Source organism: Petaurus breviceps, unplaced genomic scaffold (assembly GCF_028583685.1).
Source record: "Petaurus breviceps papuanus isolate PSGF00001 unplaced genomic scaffold, PetGlider_PUasm1.0 174, whole genome shotgun sequence".
Taxonomy (NCBI): domain Eukaryota; kingdom Metazoa; phylum Chordata; class Mammalia; order Diprotodontia; family Petauridae; genus Petaurus; species Petaurus breviceps.
In genome coordinates this window covers 23,207,516-23,222,705 of record NW_027185761.1, presented here as the reverse complement: position 1 = coordinate 23,222,705, position 15,190 = coordinate 23,207,516, and the positions used below count along the sequence as shown (strand labels likewise).

At 40.4% G+C, this 15,190-nt stretch overlaps 1 protein-coding gene across 4 annotated transcripts in view; it reads right to left on the bottom strand.

Annotated features, from left to right (window-relative positions):
- VGLL4 (vestigial like family member 4) overlaps positions 1–15,190 on the bottom strand; it is a 193,010-nt gene that overhangs the window by 46,349 nt on the left and 131,471 nt on the right. For all 4 annotated transcript variants that reach the window (XM_069083927.1, XM_069083928.1, XM_069083926.1 and 1 more), the window contains one exon: positions 3,288–3,477. In XM_069083927.1, coding sequence (XP_068940028.1) covers positions 3,288–3,477 — 190 coding nt within the window. The remainder of the gene's footprint in view (positions 1–3,287; positions 3,478–15,190) is intronic.

Below are 15,190 nucleotides of genomic sequence, written 5' to 3'. Positions count from 1 at the left end.
GATCTGACCCAATATTCAGGTATGTTTGATCTCTAAGAAAAATCCATATGATACTACTTAAGTGCGCAAAGCACTCCAATCAGCTATTCCATTTACCACTACAGAATAGAGGCTCCTCAAAATTAATGATTAGACTGGAACTCCTTTCAATGAGACATATAAGAAATGACCCATTAATTGGTCTGAGAAAGAATAGCAACCTTATCATATTATTATTATTATTAGTTGCTAAACTGCAAAAGAAAATCTACAAAACCAGAGAATCCCCACTATTAGAGATCTGCAGATCACACTTGAGAGAATCCAGTAGATTTGACTGTTCTCTGCTCCCCACCCCCACCCGAGACCTGCCCTTTACGATTGTTCTTACTGTACTTCTTACGAGTCAAAGACTTTATATACACACTGAATTTCCCCTCTAGTGAGGAAAAAAAATTCACGTGGGCATTGTATGGATAAGGAAATCGATCCAGAGGATAAATGAGCAGGGACAGGAATAAGGGCCCTGTTCCTGGTTTCTTTTTCCTAGTACCATCTTCTCTAGAGTGAAACCCAATGAAATTCAATAACCCTCTCTGCAGCCTCCTACTCTGGGCTCAACAAAGTCAGATCCTTGATCTAAGTTTGGAAAGTTATCTAAATACAATTGTTTTCATGAAATGCAGCCAAACCATATATCTTTGAAACCTCTGAGCTAGCTGCCAAATCTGTTTTTGAATACTTCTCCTTTCCCAGATTTATCATGATTTTGTAAATGATAAAATAAACAAAACACATTTTATTACAAGTTCTTAGATTTAAGAGCACAAAAACAAAAGCATATTTTTATGAACTCCTATAGAGATTAAATATAGTATACTAGCAACATCAGTCTAATTCTGCTGCAGAAGAAAAGAAAGGAGGTCTGTAAGTCATTACAGAAAACCTTTTATTTTAAGGGACTACACTGTGGCTTTCAATAGAAAAACTTTTTATCAACTCAAACAATTGTGTTTACTAAGTGCCACTGCAGAAAGGCACTGCAAGGTAATGTCCTTAATATTTGCCCACGAAAACTACACTAAGTTTTTCTAAAGCATGAGCAGAGTATTAAGAAACATCTTGAAAATTCATCATTAGCCGAAACAAGGAGAAGAAAATAGATGAGACAGGCTAATTAAATGCTAAAGCAGAGCCCCTCGTTCAGCTCTAGGGCAAATCTGTGAGACCCGAGCTTCTATTTAACAAGATTTAACATCACTCTTTGCCTGCCCTGAGAGGGCTGCTTGGTGTATGGTGATGCTATTTTTGGCTTCCAACTATCTCAGTGTGAAGCCAAATGAAAATAGTATATGAAATTTAGTCCTTTCAACTCTGTCATCTCAGCCTTAATACTAAGTAAAGAACTATGATTGGCACAACGGGCAGCAACATTTGGAGTCATCACAGAAATCCTGAAATTACTTTCTAACACCCTCCCCCCCCCACACACACAAATTACCAGATCATTTCACAAATGCTGCCTCTGAGTGTTGAAGGTATCAGATGAACACAATTTGGATTCATCAAATCAAAAGGGACCTCAGAGGCTATCTAGTCCCAATCCCTTCATTTTACAGCTGAGGCACCTGAGATTTAGAAAGTTTCACTAACTTGCCCATGGTCATACTGGAGACCAACACCATGTCTCAACACCAAGTTCAAGGCTTTCCACTCTGCCAATGGCTGTCAAGTGACATACATTATACCACCCAAAGAACAAAGGGCTCTAAACAGTTAAACAGACAAGATTTTTCCCCCTCTCCACTTGTGAGATTCCATTGTTTTGCACTGCCTTGGTCCTGGATTCCTGATTTGTAGCAAATTCCAAAGCTACAGACTGCAGGCTCAGCCTGTGACTAACACCACAGTGATTTATTTGAAGATAAATACCTCCGTCAGTGTCTTATGACTGAACACAACAGGCCAGAGCAGGGTGGAATGTGTGGAATGCAGCAGGCTGCCGGGGCCAGGGCAGCGGGCCCCACTTATCAAGCTCCTTCTGATTGCTCAAGTGCTCAGGATCACTTCCTCCAGTGAGGAAGGAAAGAGGGGAACTCTCCGAGCCTCAGATTGCTGCCAGAAATAGAAGCATTCCCAGAAACAAGGACTGGGGAAGAACAGCATGTGGATTAATTACAAAACAATTAGTTCTCAATTTGTCTCTCGGCCCCTCTTCCCTCTCCTTGACACAGCAGGGAGAATGGCCAGGATGGACGAGCAGGAAGGCACCTTGAGCACTATGGCGAAGACGTCAACCCCTTTTATCTCTTACAGATGGATTGCCAGGGATTGAATGTGATCACACAAATAAAGTCTGATAACAACTGGTGCCCATACAGTTGTCAGACCAGACTGCTGAGCAGCTGGCTCGATGTCTCCTGGCCCAGGAAATATGTAAAGCATTTCTCTCTCTTTCCAAGGAGTGTGTATGCTGGGAAGATAGCGAGAGGGAGAAGTCCGAATATAGTACAGTGGGAATTACTTTTCAAATATAGGTAGAGGTGTTGTCACCTCCATTAGAATATGCCTGGCATATAGTGAGTGCAGAAGCCCAATTCTTTTTTGTTCATTCATTCAGGCATTCATCCCATAAGACTAGCACTAATATGTAGCAGAGTAAGTTTAAATGTTGTACCTCTACAGAAAAAAAAAACAAAACAACTGTAAAGGACTTCACATAAAAGGCCTTTCCCTTCTTCTCTAGTACAGAATTGATACTGCCCATGTTTAAAGGAGGCACCTGAAAAGGACATCTAGTCCAATGATAAATAAGGAGAGGTGTACAAAGAAATGAAGTGGAAGAATCAGAATCTGAACCCAAATTTAATAACTGTTTTTTCCTGTGTGCCTCACTGACCGTCTATCAAATGTCATTCTTCCTAGAAAGGAGCCATTCTATATGTGCATGGCATGCATGTATGTGCCTACATGTGTGTACACAGACAAGAGAGAACACAGCCTACAGGATCAGTAACCTAGAAGTTGTGGCTGAAAGACCTAAGGCATGCTAGAACCACAGCAAAATTTGAAAAGAATATCAATATTCATATAAGTCATTTGGAAATAAACTCTCTATCAATCATTCCAATTACTTTTCACACTGTATTGGTTCACTTAAGAGTTGTTCACCCTTTGGTAGAGCCAAACAACAATAGATTTCAGAATCCCTGATGGCTAGACTCAGCCAATGGGCTCTGAAGAATCCTGGGATTGAGGTGTTCATGAAGCCCAAGTGGGGCCACACAGAACAAAAAGTAAATACTCACAAATGGGGGTTGAAGATACGACTCATCTTGGACACATGGTCGTTTTCACAGTCTAGGTCATCGTCCCCTTGATCCACACTAAACTTCCTCTTGCTGGGGCTGATGGGAGGGGGCCCTGTTCGATGATTGGTGAGGGCAGGGGACACAGGAAGGGCTTGCATTCTGGGTTCACCTCTTAGAGCAGCTTCACCTGCAAGAAGAGAAGAGATGCAATCATCAAGTGTAAGCACATGCCCACGATTCCATCCCTTCCCTCTCCTACCCCTTCTCCCAAGTCAATTCTGACTCCTTCCAAAATTGTTCCCACTGGAAAGTTTTGGCATTTTGGCCAGATGCCTGCCATGCTCAGAACATGGTTTGAGTGCATGGTTAGAAGCCAAGCATGAACCATTTTATATAAGATGTGTTTTTTTTTAAGCACAAGTAGTCTTTAGGGTAAAGTTTAAAAATAAAAGTTGGAATAAAATAACAGGGAGAAAAAGGGTCTGTTTACCATAAGTAATCTCAAAACCTCATCAAACACACAGGTTTTGAAAGGGTCTTGATTCCTGGTATGAAACAAACTCAATGCTGAGCTCATTAAAACCAGAGTGCCAAATTAACTTTTCTTGGTTGTTAAATTTTTATCACTCTTTTCGGCATGCTACTTTGTTTAAAAAGAATTTATGAGTTAGTAGTTCACTTATTTACAGGGAAAAAAAAGAAATCAAGGAAGAAGAAACATTTTCTTCATTTTTGGTATAATCAACCAATCCACAAGCATTTATTAAGCGCTTACTATGTTCCAGATACTAAAGATATGAAGGAAGGTAAAAAAAAAACAATCCCTGCTGGCTTACAATAGAAGGGGGAAGAAAACACATAAATAAATAGGCACATTCATGATGCATATAGAAAAGACGGAAGGTGACCTTAGAAGAGAAGGCCCTAGCACCTGGGGAGATGGGAGGGGAAACAACAGACTTCCAGCATCATCCACATCAAGGTAATGACAAGACTTCTTACAACCATAACATGCCTAGAATTCGGTGAAACTATTAAACAAAGAGAGTTTAAGATCCAAAAAATAACCTAGTTTCCAACTCTGAACCAGTGTAACACTCGGACACTTGACCATTCACAAAGCAAAACTATTTAAGCTAAACTGTATTTCTCATTTATTGAAAACGAAAATAAATTTAGCTTTTATTTTTCCATTAACAACACAACCCATATGGTTTAAATATAAATATACTCTTAGGATCACAAGATAACAGACAACAGGAAGAAACCAGAGAGGCCATCTAGGCCAATGTCTCATTTCACAGATGGGGAAACTGAGGCTCACTGAGGGCTCACAACTTAATTTGCCCAAGGTTTCCTAGGTGAGATCTGGAACAAGGTCATCTAACTCGTTCTGTGCTTTTTCCTTTACCAACCTGCTTTAAGCTCAAAGTGAAAAGAACACTTTTATAAGGCTTTAATTTATGTGGGGGTGGCAGAAAAAGGAAGAGGAGAAGGCAGGCAAGGGAAGGATAATCAGTGTCCCCACAGGCAGTAAAGAGTTCAGAAAGTAAAATTATTTTATCATACCAAGCATTGGTCTCTGAGGCTTGAACCATTTTTGTTTCCACTTGGTCCCAATCTGGGAGTAATATTAGGATAAAGTCAACTTCATTGGAGGCCTTGTGGTCCCTTAGAAAGGAAATCTCTGTCTGCCACCACTAATTTTCATATCATCACTGATGTGTGGATGGTTTTCTAACAGTCATTTATTTCATTCACGTATGACAAGTGTGATTTTGTTGGGGAGAAGAGCAGCAAGAAGCAAACGTTCTGAATGTTTACCAGGAAAAATAAACACGTTGCCAATTTAGTCAGCACGATATAAACTAGCAAATATATAGTGACCCGTAATACACCACAAGTCAGACTTCCTTTTAGAGACACTGGCAGCAAAACTAAAGTGGAACTTTCCATTTCAAATTAAACGTCTAAAAAACCAGGACATCTAAAAATCCAGGCCTACTTATGCTTGTCACATACAGAATTCAGACCATCCCCATATTCTAACACATATTTAAAGTCAAAAGAAGCCCTAACCATCCAGTCTATCATCAATACCCCCAATTTATAGACAAAGAAACTGAAGCCCAGGAAACCTACAACCTTCCTAAGGCCATACATATAGTAAGGGGATTTGTGCTTAGGTCTTCCGATTCAATAACGCACAATGCTCTTTCCAATACACTAAGAGTACACAACAGGAGTCTAGAGAAGGATGAGCTCTGTGTGAGCTGGAATAGACTGGGGAAAACTTCCAAGGGAAGACAGGACCTTAGTCTAGCTTGAGAGCATGGGTGGGATTTAGAAAGGGAGAGACTTACCCCTGGGTGGTGGTGACAGTCACTCATCTGATCCTTTTTAACTTATTAATCAATCAATAAACATTTAGTAAGCACCTACTAAGTGGTCCTGGTATATCCCATGTGTACAGTTCACTAAGTGGAGGGGTGAATAAATGTTGGAGCTGTTACTGGTTCTCTTGTCCTTGGGCCCTGCCGCACTCAACAGGACTGTGTGGACTGGCTGACAATTGTGTAAGCTTCACAATCTCATACTTCATTATTAATTCTGTCTCCCCAGCTAGACTGTATGTTCCTTGCCAGGACTCATGCACTTAAGATAGTAAGCCAATCCACTGCATAATGATTAATATGATTATTATTATTAACTATAATTTAACACAGAACTTTAGAGTTACAAAATGAATTTGCTAAGCTCACGTGATCCCTAGAACAATGCTATAATTTACACTGAACAATGCATCATTATTATTCTCATTTTAAAGATGGGGAAACTGAGGTAAAGGTCAACCGATTTGCCCAGATTGACTCTGATTTAGTGGCAGAGTCAGGGCTACACAGAGATCTGCTGACTCTAAGACTCATGTTCTTAAGCTGGGTCAATCATTCTTAGGCAGCAAAGGAAGGAGGATTTTTTTTTTCTAATAATAATAACTAGCATTTACAAAGTATTTCAAAGTCTGTAAAGTGGTTTGAAAATACATTACTTTAAAGATATACAGGTACTGGGGTATAGAAATCCATCTTGCCCTACTAGAAAGTTAGGGGGGTTATGGGGGAGGATATAAGAGAGAACAGATTGGGGGAAGGGGTATTCAGTAGGCTTGCTATATTGGGGTGGAAGGAGGGGAAAGACAGGGAGAAAATTTGTAACTCCAAAACTTGTGGAAATGAATGCTGAAAACTAAAAAAATAAATAAATAATAGAAAATACATTATTTTATTTAACTCAGTTTCTAAGGTTTCCCCATATTGCCTACATTCATCAAAGCAATATAATGTTACCACTTTATGAAGAGTATGCTGGTCAAGATTAGAGAAAGAACCACAGCATTTAGATTTACAAGGGGAAGGAATGGATACAAAATTGCATAGAAAACAGCTTTGCCACAATTTCTGAAGACAAATTTTGTGCATAAACCCTGCATACTTCAAGGTTCTCCATCATCTCACAAACTAAATCTGTTATGGCCTCCAAGACTTAAAAAAAAAAAAAGCTTGTTTTCTGCTACCTCCCCTTCTCCTTAATGTGTGTGGATCTAAATGCACACCCCAGCCTTCTAAACAAGCTTCCCAGCTCTAGGAGTGACTGATCTCCTTCTGTCCGAACACAGGCCACGGCCCCCAGAACTGACCTCATCCTGCTGGCAAGGCAGGACCATGATAAAACCACTGGACTCTCCCACCTCCCAATCCATCTCAGATCTCCCCAATTCATTACTGTCCAGACTAGTGTCTGTGCAAGACTACAAACACCACCAGCCAGTGCAGATTCATTTTCTTTCAAATAATACTTCTCTTTGTCTCAGAGAGCAGCAGCTGGGGATAAGCCTCTTTCAAATAGTTCAGCTTGTGCCTATTCATCCCATTTAACTTTGGGAAAAAAATAGGGCTGTTGGGCAACATGATGAAATACATAGAAGGCAAACAGAGATAACTATGTGACGTAGTGTCTGCCTGGATACAGTACTAGTCGGACAGTTCTATATAACTCAGAAACAGAGCCCCAGCCCCAGCCTTCCTCCAGCCAGCCAGGAGCTCTGTGTGTGCGTGTTCATGTTCATGTGCGTGTGTGTGTGTATGTATTCATGAACATGCACACAATGAGTCTGATCTACCCACCGGTAGCTTGGTTAAACCATCCCTACACGTCATTTACATCAGAAACTAATGCTGGTGAGAGCTGGTAATGACATCAGAATCACTCTGCAGTCCTCATCCTCTTTGATGAGTTCCAATTTCTATTTATCTTGTATCTTAACTCAGAGAACTTTTGTTTATAATTCTGCACTATTCATAGTAATTTGTGGGCATGTCTCATCTCCTCTGCAAAACTGGACCTCTTTGAGAAACGAGGAGCAGACAGTCTTCATATTTACCTGGAGAGGCTTATACAAACTGATGCTGAGTGAGAAGAGAAGAACCAGGAGAAATTTGTACACAATTACAGACACAACATATGTGTGATGACCAACTTTGATAGAATGGACTCTTCTCAGCAATGCAGTGATATAAGTCAATCCCAAAAGACTCATGATGGAGAGAAAAATGTGCATCCAGAGAAAGAACTAGAAAGAACTATGTTTATATCCAGGTGGAAGCAAAATACCAGATCTTTTTCCTTCTCTTATTTGGTTTTATGTCCTCTTTACCATTTTTCATTCCAGCTGGTACAATCCATCCTTATAACCTGACTAATGTATAATGTGAAAGTATTTATAGATCCTATACTTGACTATAAGCCGCCATGGGAGGGGAGAGGAAGGAGGGGGACAAAATGTGAAACTCAAGGAATTGTGGAATTGAATCCTGTAAACTAAAAGGAAACAAACATATTAATTTTAAAAAATAAATTAATTTTTAAAAAAACTGGACCTCCTTGAAGGCTACTGGCCAGTGACTAACAGGGCATTAGACATCAATTAAGAAATACTTATTAAATATTGGATGATGGTAACAAAATCTGCTGTGAGAGTAATTTTCCCTATGGATTATTAATAACATCCAGATTTATAAAGGTTGAAGACTTGTGGAACACTTTCCATACATTTGCTATGGAATGAGATCTCAATCTCATGATATTATTAACATGTAAGGAGATCTCAATAGCATTGGATCTTCATAGCAGCTCTGTGAGGTAGCCATCACCTCTCAGCTAAAGTTGAAAGAGGTTAAATGACTTGGCCCAGGTCAATCAGTTATTAAGAGTCTGAGGTGGGATTTAAACTCGGATGTTCCTGACTCCAGGTCCCACACTCTATCCACTGTGCCACCCAGCTGCCCCAGAATTATCATACATCAGTAAACGATCAATAAACTCAATGAAAGATTTTTTCTATTTTTTTTCTAAAAATCTTTCTAGTTTTTTATGAAAAAGAGATATATGACACAGAAAAATACTGATATTGGGGTTTTGTTCAAGAAAACTACTCCAAGAGCATGTGCTGACAGTGGTTATCAAGTCAGGCCAATGCCCACCCAAATTCAAACAGAAATGGGGGCCACAAAATCATAGAAGAGAATCCAAGTATCTGCATACTGACTTATTTTAAAAATGTAATATTGTCTATGCTTGAGGATTTGGGGCGTGTTTTGATTTTTATTTTGTTAACCATTTCCCTATTACAACTCAATATGGTCTGAGCCTTACTCAGGAGTGTCATGGACTGCACACAGCTCACAGGTCTCACGTGTGATACCTCTGCACTATGTCTACATTTGTAGCAGACAGCAAGCTCTGAAAAAACATCTTACCAAGGGGAAGCATTTCCTAGCACAATGGTGGAGTGTGCTTAAAATGTAATAACGATATATTATATTACAATATTGTAATGGTGTTGTGTTACATATGTAATTGTATTGTATTGCATATGGTACATTATAAAGTAATGCTACTCAGGGGAAATGTGAGTGAGGGTAGGTAGAAGACACCTAGATCTACTGTTTCATTAAGACTAAAATCGATAATGACAGGGGTGGCTAGGTGAATAGAGCACCAGCCCTGGAGTCAGGAGGACCTGAGTTCAAATCTGGTCTCAGACACTTAACACACTTACTAGCCACGTGACCTTGGGCAAGTCACTTAACCCCAACTGCTCTCCAAAAAAAAGGCAAAAAAATCGATAATGACACTCAAGGCATTGGGAAATTATAAAATCACCGTGGAAGCAATGATCAAATTCAGTACGTTGGACCACAACAGGAAAGCAGGCACTTTGGAAAAAAAAATTTTTTTTGTAAAGTTTAAAGAAAAAAAACTTTCTGATGAATGCTCAGTTAACCTGAAGTTGAATTAAGCAGAATACTACAATTCCTAAGCATCAGAATTTGCCTTTTCCTTGAATTTGGATAGTGTCTTTGACCTTGAAAAATCCTTTCAAATATCATGTCATCTTATAACAACCTTGTAAATACTAAGGCAGGATGACTTCCCTTTACAATTGAAGAAACTGAGGCACTAAAAAATCAGGACTCTAAAATCCATGTAGCTAATTACTGACAATGCTAGCTAACAACACAGTCTCCTGACTGACACCCATATTTTTAAAACGGGCCAGCAGCCAAAGAAGGAGGGGCTTTCTTCTTCAAGTAAAGTGCTTTTAAAAGACATTATTTCATTTAACTCTCAATAACTCTATGAAGTAGGTATTGTTATCAGTTCCATTTTACAAATAAGAAAACTAAGGCTGCTTTAAATGACTTGATGAGTCACACAGCTGCTAAGTCCTAGAAGCAGGACTGAAATGCAGGTTTTCCTGTCTTCCAGGGAAAGGCTCTGACCACCAGACTGCCTCGTAGGATTAGAGAAGGACTGGAATTCTTCAGGAAGCCACCCTTTTCTAAGGACTTCTTGGGGCTCCCTTGGACTTCCTCAGCCAGAATTCTAACCCCCAGGTCCCCAAGTAGATCCACCTATCACATAAAACCATCCTGTATTCTTAGTTGGACAGTAGAAAGAACGAGGGATTAATGAATTGGAAAGTCTGGATGGCAGTCCCAGCTTTGTCCCCTGTCTCCAGGATCTTGGGGAAAATGATATTTTCACTCTATGCTTTACAGGGTGACATATGAGATAACACATGAAACACTTTGTAACCATTCAGGGCTATTTCAGGAGGAGTGGAGCTCTAGACCTATGATTTCATCATTGTGGGATCCTGGCGTGGAAACTGTCTCCTCTAATATGGATCAGTAACTTCTTGGTCTGGTCTTAGAGGGCAGCCTGAGCATTGACCATGGTCAGAAGTAGGACTTAGTCCCGGTAGCATCATGGGTTGGAATTGGGAGGAAACTTGGAGGAAATCCAGCCTAACTCCTGCTGAGGACTAGAAAAGTGAAGTGACCTGCTCAGGGTCACACAGCTAACAGCCAGATTGGAATCCAGGTCCTCTGACTCCAAAGCCATGGCTTTTCCCATTACCCCGAATCTTGCAAATGCTGAAGTTCACCGTCCTCTACGGACCAAGCCTCTTATTAGAACAACTAGCAACAACAAGGACATAGTCATTCCCTGGAAACAGGACTGGAAGGGAGGTCTTGCAGTTTGGGAAAAAAACAGTGGCAAGGAAGGTTATTTGACCCTGATGTCATAACCACCTGATGAGTACCTAATATATTAAATTCAGCTGCTGAAGAGCTGTCCTTTGAGACTGAAACCTTGATCCATCATTACCAGGTGGTAAATATGGCTTTGCCCCAGGGAACCCACATGATGGTTCGGGGAAAATTAGTACTTCCTCCATGAAAAGGCACACTCCTTCCCCCCCCCCCAACTTCTCACAAGTACTCCACTGGTCTTTGCAATCCCCCCTTTCTGAATCCTCCCAAATATACCCAAAGTTGGCTCTCTCCTAGGTAAGGCTCCTCCCCACCACCTTAACGTCAGATAGAAATAGGCTCAGCCCATACCCACCCCGGTTGTTCAGTGTCTCCAATGTAGCTGTCATTGTGGCAAAGAAATTTCAGATATAGGTGACATGTCTGGACTGGAAAGGATGAGAACACAGAAATGACTTGGACAGAGGGAAAAGTCTCTGGATTCGTGCTAGGACATGCGTATTCTCTGTGTCTCACCCCCAAAGTACTGCAAGAAAGCGGGACTGCAATTTTTTAAATGCACTTGGTGTGTTTACTGATACAGAGGGCGAACACTGAAAGGCCTCTTAAAAGGGGTATTACAAGGGACCAGGATTGAAAAAGATCAGCATGATCTGAAGGAGGTCCCCAGAGCACAGGATGGGAACCCCAATACCATGGATTTTGGGGAGCACAGAAACAAAAGTCAAATAGGACAGCCAAGCATGCATGGGTTCAGTCATTATTACAGGGAATACCTGCATTGATAAACTCAGAGATTTGTTGAAGTGTTGAAGGAAAGAGAGTAATTGGATGGGGAAAACAGTTTGAATGAGTAAAAGTTGTGTTATAGTACAGGGTGTCCCCAAAGTCTTAGTGCAGTTGTAAGCCATTAAAGCTTTGTGTTTTGATGGCTTACAACTGCACTAAGACTTTGGGGACACTGTCTATTTCATTAGGCATTGTCTTTGAGTACTTTACAGCTTAGACTAACAGTATGCCTCCAAGTAGAACTAATTAGCAAATCCTAAAATGTTGAAAATCAATAATTTTCTTAAGTACCTCTACATTGGGCCCCTATGATATCTACATTGTTGATTTGTTTAGCAAACTTTATAGATCATACAAAGGAAAACTAAAGTCTATGTAGAATCACCAAAATTCTGGATTAATAGTGTCAGGATTCCTGTTTTGCCCCCAAAGAAAAGCAAGCAGCCTGACCATAATGCCAGCACTGGCCTGGAAGTCTACAGGTCCAGGTTCAAGTGTGACTTCTGCCTGTGAACGTGAGGGTGTCAGGTTCACAATTTCTACTGTTTCCTACATTTCCTGAACCACTGGGGCAGTCAGCCTTTGCCTTCTTATGAACTTCTGGGAATTTCTGAACAAGTCACATCTCTCTGAGTTTGGAGTTGGTCCTGGATTTTGCAGAAGCAGCTTCGGAAGTTTCAGCAGTATGGGTGAATCCATGGGTTCTGGACTCATGGGCAGCAGTCTGTGAAGCCCATGGAACATAACTATAAAATAGTTATCCAAATACTAAAAAACAAACAAATAAGTTCACAAATCTCAGGTTAAGAGCTTCTGGACCAGAGGGTTGAGGAAAGTTCATTCTGACTGAGTTGCCTTGCACTAGGCAAGGCAAGAAGCATTTATTAAGCACCTATTGTGTGCCTGTCACTGTACTATGTGCTGGGCATACAAAGAAAAACAGTCCCTGACCTCAAAGAGCTTACAGTCAAATGGGGGAGACAACGTGCAAACACCTTTGGAAACTATGATATAAAGCTCATAACGTCAATAATCTTGGCCACCAGGTATAGCTGAGTAAGGAAAATGCTTCAATTGAAATTTATTCATCGTTTAAGTCCATCCATGTTACCAACAATGTGATCATTACCATAGTATTACAGACATAGTTCCTAACTTCACTAGAATGTGCAAGTTAAATCTTCCGTGGGACATAACAGGAATAAAAGCATTAGCAAACAATCACTGGTCAGATTTGAGGAGTTTTTCCTTCAGGGAAAAACAATAACACAATAATTAATAGTAGTTGACATTTATAAAGTTCCTTTGCAAGATGCCAAGTACCATTACAATGTATTAATTTCCCAAGAATACCAAATTCTTTTCTGAGCTGGTTATTTGCTCACATTTCTGTAGTGCTTTGATTATTCAATAAGCATTTTTCTCACAATAACTCTGTGTGACAGGTAATGGAAGTACTATTATCCTCATTTTATAGATTAGGAAACTGAGGCACAAGTGGTTTTTAAATCAGTTGCCCCTAGGTCACAAAACTAGCAAAGTGTCAGAGCTAGGACTTGGGGTCCTTCCACTATGCCCCCAAAAGCAAAGAATAGGCTTAATAAAGCTCCAACAAGCAGAAGATGTATGTCCTTCAAACACAGCCTCTGTGCTGTCAATTAAAGAAAAAGACGAGGAACCATTTGTCGACTAAACCCATCTCCCTCATCTGAAACATAATGCCTACACGTCTGCCCAGAGGTGATGCATGGGAGAAGGTAACAAGGGACCTGGTAGAGTCAGAAAAAACAAAGAGTAGCTTTGAGGCCCAGCTCTGACACTTGGTAGTTGCGGGATTTTGGACAAGTCACTAAATTTCCCTGGGTCTCAGGTTCCTCACCTGTAAAGTGATAGATACTTGCCTGGTCCATGTACTCACAGGTTTAATAACAGAAAAACATTTTGTAAAGTACAATGTGTCCTATACAAAGGGAGCTGTTACTATTAAGCAAATGACCTAACTCTGATACATTCAATTATACACCATCTTTAAATTACCAACTATAGAAGCCCCTTAGTGGAGGGAGGACTCAAGCACATGGTACCCAAGACCCAAGGAGACCTGGGATGATCACATGACCCTTTACTACTCTACAGCCTTTTCTTTCTAACTCATACATGCTGAGTCCCGTTTACAAAAGGCAAATCCCTTTGCATCTCACTGAAAAATCTACTGCATTTATTTGCAGAATCCCACTCTCCCTCCTTTTAGTAGAAGTTTTACTGTTAATGGGGAAGAAGGGAATTATTAAAGCAAATTGCTCCCACAGAGCAGTGAAATCAGGGACCAAGCTAGAGCATAATTTCTTCCCTGGTGGGACTTGTAAAAGCTCAGGAAGGTTAACAAAAAGAATTGTTCATACCTCCTCCCCAGCTCTTATACAGTAGATTATAAGCTCCATGAGAAGAGAGGCAGGGTCTGGTTTTTCTTTTCTGTTTCTCTCAGTTCCTAGCACATTTATTTGTACACAGTAGGGGCTCAATAAATATTTGAATGAACGAATGAATGAAAGAAAGCCTTCTGAGATGCTTCTATTAGCACAACTATAGTGGCTCACAAGGGAAAAAACTAACTAGAAAAGGGAAATGGCATACTTATGTCTTCAAAATTTAGACAAGGAAAAAGGGAAGGGAGGAAGCAGATCTGTTTAAACCATTTGGAACACAACTATAACAAGATGGACTTTGGATATAACTTTGTAGAAAGTAGTTGCACTGTATGAAAGGCAGCCTGGTGTAGAGCTGAGAGAGAATCAGTTTTTAGAACTATTCTAACATATCAGAAGAGGCAGTTTGATATGACGGGAAATGTACCCACCTCAAAGCAAGGAAGACTGAATTCAAATTCTCTCTTTCATATACTGGCCATGTGACCCTGGGCAAATGACATAACCTCTCTCAGGATTTCAGGAAGTTCTAAGACCCCAATCTGCACAGAGGAAGGGACAGCCTCATCTGGGAATACCCTTTGGTCTCTATCCCTATCTGAATTATATTTTGCATTCATTAATCTTGCACCTCTTCATTTTAAGGGCGATATCACTTAGGCAAACTGGGTCTCAGTTTCTTTGACTGTTAAATGAAGACCCTGATATCTATACTGACTACCCAACAGGGCTCAGATAAAAATATGTAAATGCCCTCTCAAAAAATATAATGCTCTATACTCTATTTATACATGGTTATTTTCATGTTGTTTCCTCTATTCAATTATGAATTCCTTGAAGCAGGAACCTTTGCATTATCAGTGCTTAGCACAATACCTGGCACACAGAAGACACTTAAATGCTTAACCAATGCAAAGCATTACTGTTTCCCCAAACTGACTCTGGCCCTGGAGTCAGGAGGGCCAGAGTTTAAATCCAGCCCCAGACACGTAAGAGCTGTGTGACCCTGGGCAAGTCACTTAATCCTGACTGCCGGAAAAGAGAGGAGACGGAGAGGGAGAGGGAG